At 39.4% G+C, this 12,651-nt stretch overlaps 1 protein-coding gene across 2 annotated transcripts in view; it reads left to right on the top strand.

The window, feature by feature from the left end:
- Nucleotides 1-8,326, top strand: part of LOC148411803 (uncharacterized) — a 38,185-nt gene extending 29,859 nt beyond the window's left edge. For both annotated transcript variants that reach the window (XM_088435171.1, XM_088435170.1), the window contains exon 4: nt 7,216-8,326. In XM_088435171.1, coding sequence (XP_088291297.1) covers nt 7,216-7,405 — 190 coding nt within the window. In that variant the 3' untranslated portion in view covers nt 7,406-8,326. The remainder of the gene's footprint in view (nt 1-7,215) is intronic.
- Nucleotides 8,327-12,651: the final 4,325 nt, after the last annotated feature.

Below are 12,651 nucleotides of genomic sequence, written 5' to 3'. Positions count from 1 at the left end.
GGAAACCAGTGAGATCACCCACATGACATGACATGTTTTTTTTAATTTTTTTTCCTTTTTCAGTAGCAGCACGATGTATGAGGAAAAGTTTAGTTTCATTGATGTGAATCGACAAAAAATGTGAGTCATCGATTACTGGTAAATTACCAAATGAATCGATGCATATTTTGACACACATCATCAAATTCTTGCCCATCTTCTGACATTATGGATAAAAACCGGATAACGAAGCATTAAAAAAAATATCAGTGCATTACAGACAATTACTCTAATTACTCTACTTAAGGAATAAAAATGAAATTTTGAAATTTGTTAGAACCCAATCCAGCAATGTTAGTGCAATTTCTACTTTGAAAAATAAATATCTTACTCCTTAAATATAGGTATGGAACTTATTGTCTTTTCGAAATTTAAATCATCGAGCAACAAACTAATTGAGAGATGAAGCGATTTATAAAATAATCATTAGTTGCAGCGTACTTCGTACATTTGAAAATACGAGTAAATATCTGTGATTTCTACTATTTATTTTGTCAAAATAGGCTTGTTAGTTTTGCAAACATCAATTTGGAAAAAAATGATCACATTTTTGGCCGATTTACAGGTTAGACCAAACCAACAACTAAACTATTTTTTGTATTTTATTATTTTACATCAATTAGAAAAAATGTCCTGTTTTAGTAAAGAGATGGCAAATAAAACACGCTTTTAAAAATCTGAACGAAAGATTAAAACAATCATTACTTACAGCCTTATATATTTTTCTACTTTCTAAACTCCAGTCCACTTTTGCTTAACTCTGCCCTAACGCTGGATTCTTTTCTTCCATTTTTCCACAAAGTACGAACGTGAGTATTTCCGCCACCTCTGCTCGTCACGTGTCTTGTAGTAAATGCAGCACGTCAAGGTCGAGTCTGTACGTGTGGGCGCAGATGGTGAAGACACCTCGCGCCGCAATGGCGTTGTATCCAGGTTCTACGCTGCTGCATTGTGTCTTCCTCATCACGACAGGGTAAAGGTCTGCTGGCCTCCAAAAGCCCGGCGCGGATTGCAATTATTGTAGAAAGCAGACACTTTGGGTCTGTCTCTCCTCAAAGGCTTGCGCAGGAAGCGGTGTGCGCATGAAAAATGGAACAGATTGAAAAGAGCGGAAGAGCCACGTTGAAAGGACTTCAATGGGTGTGGAATGGATGTGGGGGAAGAAAATAGTTCAGGTGTCCTAAACTTTTAACAAGCGAACCTTCTCTTGACCTTTTAGCGACCTGACTGTTACCTGAAAGATGACAGCCGTATTAAAAAAGACAAAAACAAGAAAAGCAAAATTCTATTTTTCATAAAGAGCTAATGGAGAGGCTGACATTGATAGGGATGTCCAGTATCAGACATTATATCGAAAAAACGATCAGATTTTATCGGTCTACATCCAAAATATACAATATCAGCAGTCATATAAAAGATTCCCGTTGCAGGCTCAGTTCCTGCTCTTTTATCCAATTAATTGGTCCTATTTTTTATACCAACTGTTACTGTTTATTACCTTTTTTTTAACTATCACTTGATCAAGTCTTTTACAACACTTCGTAAGAGAAAAGACTTAAAATAAAGTGCTGTGCCATCCGTGCCTGATTCATTACACTTTGGAACGATATTGCAGTGGTATTTTATTTCGCAAAACCGGAAAATCATCTGGTTTCGTCCACAGAAATGCTTAACAGTCACAATAACATAATTTATTAATATGTTGCTTTAAGTGCCATCGAAAACAAATAATGACAATTGAAAATTTCACCAACTGGTCCCCTTCTTTTGGCACAAACCCAATTTCGTTAATGAGTGCCTGTCTTTTTTTCATCCTTTCTCTGCCGCACGAGGCAACCGATCCTCTGAGCGCCATTTAAACACTCAGCTGTCAAATCTTTCCCGCTAAAGCAGCAATCAGTCAATACCTAAATAATGCACGCGCCGCATCATTTAGCAGGCATTTTATCATTCTCATACCTGCGTGAAGTAAAAATAAATACACCCCGGTAGGAGAAGACGCAGCTTCCCCAACACGGGGGATAAATCATTTCTGTGGGCGGCCGCTGGCTTGACTTGTTAGGACAGACTGTGTCAGCACACCTCAGCGCATATGTTGCACTAAATTTGTCCCACAACAGAGACGCCCGAGAGGCTGAAACAGTAGATTTCGCTCCAATTTCCTCAATAGCAGCAATCCTGGCGGAGCAACACTTCAGTGCGTGCGCACACATACACAAGCTCACACTTTCGCTCTGTCTTCCTGCCAGATTTGTTCAAGCTACTTCCCGTGTAAGATTGTATCCACTTGCAGCATAATAACAACACTTGTAAATGTAGCCATACTGTAGGGCTGCACAGCCTCTGTATAATTGAAAACCGACGGAACGTTCACGAGGGATACGGAGGCCCGATGTTTTCCAAATTACTCGCAAAATAATTCAGATCTCTCCCAGCTGTATTCAAGCTACATTTAAGTACACGTCACGCCAGCAAGCTACACTATGAATTCCAGATAATTGCCATTGCAACGTCCCGCGCTAAAGAGGCTTTGCAAAAACGCGGCAAACGGCGAGCTAATTTGGGGGATTAAAAGTCCGGTATTTTCCATGAAATTGCACCCCAAACAAAAGAGACGCGAAATAATGATTGATATTAAGGTGAGACTCGGCGGGAATAGTAACACCATATAAATGCTAATGTGATACTGTACTAGTTATGTTACCACCCACTAGCCCAGAGGTCAGAAACCTGTGGGTCTACATGTGGCTTATGTTCCTTCCTTATGTTGCGGCTCGCCGTGGTTTGGGAAAATACATAATGTTTGGTTCAGATCGACTACGTGGGTGGCGAAACGAGCGGCGCGTTTAAATTGCAGTCAATGAAGTTTGTGTGTTTGTGTGATAGGGCGACATCTAAGGACGTATTTGGTGCCACGGGACATGAAACGAGGCACGAGACAGCCAATCAGTTTCGGTGAGGTAAAAACAGGAAACAAAAATATAGTGCGGACTTCCAGATTAAAAGCGCATTTTTTCAAATTAAAATATAACTGATCATCAAAAACTATAGCGCATGAAGAATTCTTAGCACAAAATAAATGTCATCTTAATTGCCCTGTGTGTGAACAAGGATGATTTCAAACGTTGGGCCAGTCTGCTAGTTCTTTTCTTGAAATCAAGAAGGTAACAACTTTGGTAACCACGAACACCGTTGCTCCGTTTTTTAGTCCTGGTTTCAAAAAACAAAACTGATACTGTACACAATCTTGCTTACCAAAAGTTAAAAGTAAGTATATGTTTTATATAAAGAAATTGCTTGCTGATGAGAGCATTCTGGGATGAGATGCATTTCCATTGGAGGCGGTCACACTTTCAAGGAACCTGATTCAATCTGATTGGCTCTTGGCGAGTTTTTCATTCCCTAATTAAAAAAGTTTTTTTTATAATTCAACCCCAGCAATACTTTGTTTCACTTGTAGTGTATGTGACAGATTAAATTTAGACAAATGTTATTGAAACCATCTTTTATAGTTTTAGGGCAGGCAGTTATAAATGAGAACCGGCATCCATTATTTGAGTATCATTTAAAGCATGATAAGGCCATTCAGTATTCATGATTAGTAATTGCGTAAATGTGTAAAACTTTCATCCCCTGAATTCCCTCAGATGATCTCGTCCCCTGCATAACATGATGGTGTATTATAGCCTAGGGATAAATCCCCTAGCTGGCTTTGTTTTCATGTTACACTTATATTACAGTTGTGTTTCAACTGTAGAACCACAGACATGGTGTTAACTTTAAGTGTAAGTACAAAAACAGAAAAAATAATTAGTAAGCGTGCAGACAGAAGTACACCAGCGTCTGACGAATGACAGACCAGAAAAAAAGGTCAAATTTCTTCCTTTACTGGGTTAGGGTTTGCCCAACCTCGATATTTGTCGGCAATTTCACCACTACTTGTTCCCGTGCAACACATTTCACTAAACGGGTCGCTCCGAGCAGTGAGCGACAGATGCCTCGCGCGTCAGTTGGGACGCCTCCCAAAGTAAACCAAAGCGGTGAGCGGGAATTTGCGATGAACAGATTTTTTCCCCACGGAGGGGACGGATGGCGGCTGCCAGCCTCGCTTTTGGCTGGCTGCTGTTGTCGTGTATTTGAACTTGCCTCATTTATATACTTTGCACCCCACCCCCCTTCGTAAATGGACTCATCCTAGTAACGGACGAACGACAGGACCACAATGGCGTCTCTTCAGCTGGAACTCTGACTACATTTATTTCGTTGCGTTTCCCCGGCAATCAATCATCCTTTCACTCGCTTTTTGCAAAGCTGTTTGACGCACCGTCTGATCTTTAACCTTCAGCATTCTTCATCGGCTGTCAGTAAACAACACTGTCTTATTTATTCATCGACATGCCTGTGTTTCTGCGGTTGCTCGGAAAACATTGCAGAAAGGGCTAAAGGTTGCCAATAAGGTTATGTGCGATATAACCGTGTTAATGTTCGTTACTATCTAGCAGTGACGAAACTATGCCGAAAAGACAATGAGATAAAAACAAGTCACTGAGTTTTTAATATAGCTATGACACACTGCCAAGGACTTTAGCGCTGCTTGAGCAGCCTCCAAATATTCTCAGTAATAATGCATCGTCTTAAGCCGTAACGTGTTGTGGCGTAATACGATCCGACTGCTTTTAGCGTTGCGCGATTAGCTGGAATTAAATGATACATTCCACTCCTACCTTAGATGACTAGATGATGGATCCCCTGAGGGATTATTTATTCATGTCGAGGCCGTTTCTTGTTGAGTCTTGCTGTTGTCGTCGGGTATTTTGTTATTCATCTTCAATTTCAATTTCCTTCAATCCTCCGGGGGTTTTGATCAGTGGCTCGATGCAATGATGATGGTTTTCTCTGAAACAACAAGATAGCACTTGAGTGTTCAAGGCAGAATTGATACAGTTCCCTTATTGTGGCAGGAATAACACTCGCTACACAAAGCACCTGCTCCAAAAACATGGCAGAAATGCCTGTCAGTTTCGGTAGTGCTGGAATTTTGAAAGGACTTGTAGAAAATGGAAAATACGCTGCAGTCGTGATTCACAATTCACATTCTTTCTGTGGATCATATTGACAAACCAATGGTTTTTGTTTTTCTAATTCTGAGGAACTCTAAGACTCTACATGATGGCATCAAAGGCTCGTATCTACCCTGAGGGATACTGAAACATGGAGAACCTGTACTGTAGGCGCAGTAGGATGAGACGTTCTTCGAACGGTTTCCTAAGTCCATTAGTTATCCTCGGAATGTTTCAGAATTCCAACGGTTATGGTTTGGGCGGTTCGGTTTAATTAGTCCAAGGAAGTCAGAGGTAAATTCTCTATCACTGTAGAGTGACAACGTAAACGATCTCAAGATACACAAGATACTTGTAGATTCAACATACAGCGTTACGTCTCCGCTCGGCCGTGAGTGTTTGCACATCCTGTGTATCTGCAGCACTGCGCTGCATTATGGCTGCAATGTTGCGCCCTGGTCCGTTAACTTTACGCACGGCTTGAAAGACCTGCTGCCGCCGTGCCCCATGGTCAATTCCACAGTTCAGAAAGCAACATAATGGAAAAAGAACATCATCTACATCTGGATTTACATAGAAAAAGCACTCCACACGAACAAGATCGTCTTCTCCTTTGCTGACTTTTTGTCATTGAGACAAAGAAAGCAAACACTTCCTGTTAATTGGTACTGTAACACATGTAACCATATTATGGTTTGAGTCGGGATTCTATCAAATCACTTAAAAGTTAAAATGAATACTGTACGTACACACCATTGTAAATAAAGCATGCAATGAAATGTTATCTGCTCAAACTTTACACAAATAAAGCTTGGTTTGTTTAGAAAACTTAAAAGGAACACTAAGAAAGGTGGAGGTATGCACTGGGAAGAAAGGGAATCAAGATTAGCCAAAGCAAGCCAGAACATAGGTGTGAACAAGTGGGGCGTAAGAGGAATCCTGAGAGTCCCAAGTGAGTAAAAAGAGTCGTTGGGTTGTTGATTTCCGGCCGTGTGGGAATAAACCTCAGCATCCACCAAAAGGGCCTGTACTGCCTGAATGGTGGGAGTCCTCATATTTATTCCCAGCATCTGCTGCTGCTGTGTGATGAGAAACAGCCGCTAACTAGGGCACTGCATAATAATAAGTGAGAATAGCAGCAAAGGAACGGCAACAAAAATAAATAAATAAGAGAGTGGGTGCACAGCAGAAAGCAGCACACAGCTATCAGTCACATGACTTAACGTCATAGAAGCACTATTTTACCTTTTTGGTTATCTCACGGAGTCTAAGCATTTTAGCAGCGCTAACATGAGCAAGAAGAGTTTAATTTTCTGAAAATTTGTTTTGGGAAATCCTTAGACAGTGCTGAAGAGGCAGGAATTGAAAGTTTTTGGATATTACTCAACTGCAACGTTAGCTTTTTATTCTATCGGTTTAACTTCCATCCACTATCTACGACTGCTTGCCTGTGCCTATCCCAGCCGGCTTCGGGCAGTTGGCGGGGGACACCCTGGACTGGTTGCTGACCAATCACAGGGCACATCGGGAGTAACAACCATTCACGCACCCAATCACACCTAAGTACAGTTTAGTGTGTCCCATTCACCTGCCATGCATATTTTTTGGAGTGTGGGAGAACACACACATGGGCTCGGGGAAAACATGCAAACTCCACACAGTAAGGCCCGAAGCCAGCTGGAATTGAACTCGGGCCCAATACAGTGAGGCATACGCGCTAACCACTAAAGCCCCGAGCCGTCCTATCTGGTTAACCATCATATGCTAATTCATTAGTATTCATTAGTGAGCAAAGTCATTTGAGTTCAATGTGTAATTATGCAGTTAATACAGAAATCATGATACCATTTTTCAACATCTTGTTTTTGCTGGAACTCTCAGTTGGAGCAGATATTGACCAATATTTTTGTAATTAAAGTACTTTTTTCTACATTGAGATATCTGAATATGTTTCTTTAGATTTCTGTGCTAGCACATCATAGTTATGAGCGTGGGAAAACTTGTGCAATCCTATTATTTTTGATATTACTGTTTCAAAATATTTTCAGTCAAAATTCAGAAAATTCGGTTAACTCGTGTGACTGACCGTGTTTTTATTTCACTCCTCCCCGTGTAGCGTAGAGCACGACTTTCGCCTTCAAGAAGGGCAGGTGGTCCGCACATGGAAGGTGGGGGACCCTCCCGAGGGCTCGCCCCAGACCTCAACTCCCCCATCCAGCACCCCCAGCCAACAGGACTCTCCCCAGGCCGTGCGTCCGACTGCACCCACCAAGAAGAACAGGAAGAAATGCTTTTGGTTCCTCTGAAAAGAAACGAAAAAAAAAGTGGATTTTTGCTAATGCAATACCCCCGCAGACGGGGGATTTCGTGAGCGACCTGGAGGATGATGACATGCAAATAGACAAAGAAAAACTGTGGGAGGACGAGACACAAAGGTTGAGATTCGAGCGCCTTTTTGTTGGAGGTGCTGACAATGCCTTGATGTGCTTTTAGAGCTCTCCAAAAAGGCCTCTTCAGCTTTGTTATGGCGCGGAACGGTCGCTTCAAGTGCAATATGACTAAGCAATGATGAGATGTAAAGAAAATAAATACTGATAATCTACACCACGCACAAAAAAAGTTCGGGATGGTTGGCTTTCAGGCTGAGATTTCAGGATGAACATAAAAACGGGTTATAATTGTTTTTGGCGAACCGTCTCGAATATTGTTATGGAAAAAGTACAGGAACAGCTCTGGTCAAAATTTTGAGCAAGTCTTTCACAAGTTTAGAGTGTATTTCAGGTTCATCCAAAAATTTCAGGAGAGAAGCCCAACATCCTTAATTTTTTTTGAGCATTATATATATATATATATATATATATATATATATATAACATGGTAAAAAAAAATATGAAGAGGACCTGTTATACAACAGAGAGAATTTAGATTCATTGTCATTAATGGACTAATGAGGGTCAGAACACCAGCTTTTATATTCTGAGACATTTAAAAAACACCATCAAAGACTTGTATTCAAAATATTAAAAAAAAAAACATCTTTTACTACCCTGATTGTGGGAGAAACCACTACACGTTTCCACATGAGCAATCACTCACTCCCCTTTCCCACACACACTATATAAGCAAACATGAAAAAATTATATAAGAGACTTCTGTGCATATTCTGCCATGATGTTATATTTCAGATATGGATTAATGCTCTATAAAAAAAAAAGTATTTTACCACAGCTGCTTTGAGTGTGGCCTCATTACACCTTTGACAACGTCGCGTTAGCTTTGTGGGTTTGTTTAGATTATTTTGAGTCCTGTATCCTCGAATGTTGCAATGTAGCAACATTTTAAGTTCATCAATCATCCAGAAGCAAGGAGCTTAAAAGGGAACATTTTTGACTGGCAAATTTGCCCGAACGTATTTCTTCACAATTGCGTGCAAATGTAATTATGTTCAAACACACTTTCAAATACATTCAAACATATTTTCAAATGCATTCGAACGCACTTGCAAACACATTCAAATGCATACTTGCAAATACAAAACATCGTACTTGCAAATACTTTCAAACTCACTTGTAAATACATTAAAACATTATTGTTAGCTACATGTAAATACTAAAAACATGGCATTCTTCCCATAATGCTATGGAGTATGCTCAATAACGACACTGTAGAAAAAAAAATGGTAGTTTTTATCATTTTGTTAAATATATTAATGTATTTGAAACGTTCGAACATATTTGCATATATTGTACATTCAAAAATACTTGCAAATACATCCGAACGCATTTGATTTTTTTTTTGACCAAATTGTGCTCTCAAGTAAGTTTGAATGAGTTTGCCTGTGAAAAATATTTATTCCATTTTTTTCCTACTATAGTTTTACAGTAGTAGCCCACAAAATTGAAATTGAGACACAGGACTCTTATTCGCACTTTTTTGTTTTCAAAAAAATGTTCAAACATGAATTAGGCAACAAAGATATGAAATATGTAACAAAATGAAGTGGGAAAATCCTTATCACACACAAACATGAAACAATATTTTATAATCTGGAGGGAAAAAAAAGGTTTGGGAAAGACTCCTATCCTAAATGTCACTGAAAATATTAGCGTCGTTTGTGCGTAATCCTGAACAGAGTTTTTCAAAAGTTGGTCGTCCTTACACCGAAATGTGTCAAAACATGAAGAAAAATACCCGCTTTAAAAGATTTAGTGTCCATGTGGATACGGTGTAAAACAGGCCAGCTCTAAATGCTTTTCTGTCCTTTTCGCTCACACAGCCCACTTTCCTGGACACTGCGGGGCAACTCGCAGGAAATTAAGCCTCAGCTGTTTGACGGCTGTGAGAAGTTCCAAATATTGCTACTTAGTGATTCATGACACACATAAGCTGCTTCTAGCAAGGCTCTGAGGTGCTGCAAGCTTCTGGCCTCCTTTTAGGTAACCAAAAAGCAAAACTTTGCAGACCTCTTTCTTAACCGCTTTCATGATTGGCGCAAATGAAGTTATTGCGTCCTTTACTGTATGTAGCGCAGCCAAGTTTAGCTAGTGTGAGGCGCTAGGCGATGCCAAGAGGGGTGCGGACGACATGAGGGAAAAGGCTTTGTTTTTGCCATGTGAAGTGCGATTGGAATGAAATAAGCACTGGTCTCATTTTATTTTCATTTCAGGCGCTTTGATGAACATGGTCATTTTTTTTCTCCTTTAGACTAACCTGTAACCTGCATAAACGCTGTAAAAAGTTTACTGTTGTTGAAAGTTGATTTATATTGCTATTTTCTTCTTTTAATGTTAAAAAGGATATGTTTTACATTTTTAGAGATAATAATCTTATTTAGCACACTGGGGGTGCAAAACATTTCCGTTTCCTGGGGGGGTTGGTAGCAAAATACAATTGAAAAGCACTGAGTAAGAATACACTCAGTCTTGCCATGAATAGCGCCATCTACTGCCATGGTGCGCCTCGTTTATGGCACCACAGACTTGTCGGTATTTATTCTGCTATGGCGCAGCCTGTAATCCTCCCGCCAGAGTGGAGTGGGCTTACAGAGAGTGTGCGAGGATCTGAGCCCAGCCTGGAGTGGCGAACAAAAGCAAGCCAAGAGAAGAAGCGCTTTAGCTATTCAGCATCACAACAGGGAGAGAAGCTTCACATTGCCGTCACGTTTGATTTTTGAGGCCTTCGACGACATCGCTCGGAGAAACGTGGACATCAAGCAGGTCCCCGGGCGTCAACAATTGTACATAATGACCGTGTGAAACTCACAAGTGGTCCAGCGTGCTGACATGCTAATACATGGAGCCAGTGGCGTTTCTTAGATAAGGATTACAATAGTACAGTGGCGCAGAGTATTAGGGCTGCACTGTAAGCGAAAAGGAAAAAAAAAAAAAATGACACAAAGGAATCAGTTGTAAATGTGCTAAATCATACATTGGAATTAAAAGTATGTTAACTAAAAGTTTTTAAATTGTAATTTTAGGAGGAAAAAAAACCCCAGAAAGAAATTAATTGAGAATTAATCTAAAACTAAAATTGATCAAGAATGATTTTTGATAATACAATTGCTTTTAAATTTCAGCTTCTTACCGACAAACATTCTCACATTTCTTTAATCCTGTATCAAAGTAGACTAGCGTTATGTTGAATCAAAACAAGACATTTGTGAACATGTGCTTTTACTTATGTTACTTTAAGTTTTGTGCAATGTCAATTTGAAGACATGTACTTTTGAAAAAAAAAGGGATGGAATTTAAATCATGTTTTAAAAAAATCCTATTCATCAAATAATTGACAACATAAATGACAGACTAATCAAGTTAAAGCCCTAGTTTGTAATAAAAGTCATCTTACAGTAACAAAATGATAATTTTCTGAGGATTTTTTGCAAAATAGTATTTTTTTTCTCAAATTCCTTATATTTCTGAGTAAATTGTAATATGACTACATCAAAAAAAGTGCTATTTAATGCTACATACAAAAAACTACTATCAAAACTGTGACTGGGCTGGCAACAAAAAAAAGACCACAATCTCCTTAAATAAAATAAAATACTAAACTGAAAGTAAGGCAGTGTATGAACTATAGCAGTGTTATTTTGCAACTGAATCTCTACCTTGTAATTTTGAAGTCTATACAAATCAATCTGTCATGGAGACTCGCTCACGCGGCTGCAACACAATCAATGAGCAAGACGAATACAGTAAAATTGCTAGAAATTACTAGAAAAAAAAACATTCAATGCAATATAAAGCAATTAAAGATTCAGCGCACGCGTCTCTTCTGCGAGAATCGTTAAGGACGAACCCTCAAGTCACACTTGAAAGAATCCTCTTGTCTTTCAACTGAACGGAGACTCATTAGTGAACAAATATGGAAGAAAAAAAAAAACAATACAAAAGAAAAATGTGGAAAGAAGGCACTTGCTTACTGAACATGGGCACGTTCAATACTGCATTAAAAAATAACCATCGCGAGATGGCTTGCCAAAAATCCTGATGGATTGCTTTCTAAAAACGTGAGATGAATTCTTCTCTGAAAGAACCGCAAATGGGTAACGGGAGGAGTCAAAGTCAAAAGCTATGATGGACATTTCCTGGCATTGTTTGTGACGTTGATTGTCCTGGAAAGCCGCAACAAAAGAATATAGATTGGTTTCGGAATGGCAAGCATCTGAAGGATGTGTGGGATGACTTTGGAACGTTCTCACACACGAGCGCACACGCATATACTGAATAATAGGCTGAACTTTGCGACAAAATTTAAGAGGCGTTAGCGGAGACCGAATGAAAAAGGACATTTGCATCGTTTTGTTTTGAAAAAGGTGCTTATGGCTTATTGGAAAAATACAAAATATGTGCGACTGGTGCTTTGTATATATATATATATATATATATATATATATATATATATATTTATTCAATATGACATAAGGTATAGAAATGATGGAGAAACAGTTGGAGAGGGTGTTTCCAAACTTTTGACTGAGATTGTACACACAAACTAGTTACGGGTGTTGGTCATCTGCTAAGCCAGTTAAAATGGATTTTTGCCATTATCTATAGCTGGCAATGGCAGCGAATGAGTGAATTTAATAGATTTTCTTTTTTTTTGTGGGCTGCGTGATGGATAGCATTTAGCATGTCTGCGTCTTTGACGTTTATATCTGCCAATGACAGTGAATGACAGAATTTATTAGAAGAAATTCTCTTTTTTTGTGGGCTGCGTGATATCTAGCATTTAGCACGTCTGTCTCTGACGTTTTCATCCGTCATTGGCAGTGAATGACTGAATTTAATAGGAGAGATTTTCTTTTTTTTGTGGGCTGCGTGATGGCTAGGAATTAGCATGTGTGCGTCTGACGTTTACATCTGGCAATGGCAGTGAATGACTGAATTTATTAGAAGAAATTCTCTTTTTTTGTGGGCTGCGCCATATCTTGCATTTAGCACGTCTGCCTCTGACGTTTTCATCCGTCAATGGCAGTGAACGACTGAATTTATTAGTAGAAATTAGAATTCTTTGTGGGCCTTGGGATGTTAGCATTAGCGCGTCTGTC

The sequence above is a fragment of the Hippichthys cyanospilos genome, chromosome 15 (genome assembly GCF_059441005.1).
Source record: "Hippichthys cyanospilos isolate Australia breed blue-spotted pipefish chromosome 15, RoL_Hcya_1.0, whole genome shotgun sequence".
Lineage (NCBI taxonomy): Eukaryota > Metazoa > Chordata > Actinopteri > Syngnathiformes > Syngnathidae > Hippichthys > Hippichthys cyanospilos.
This window is presented reverse-complemented; position numbering and strand designations above follow the sequence as displayed.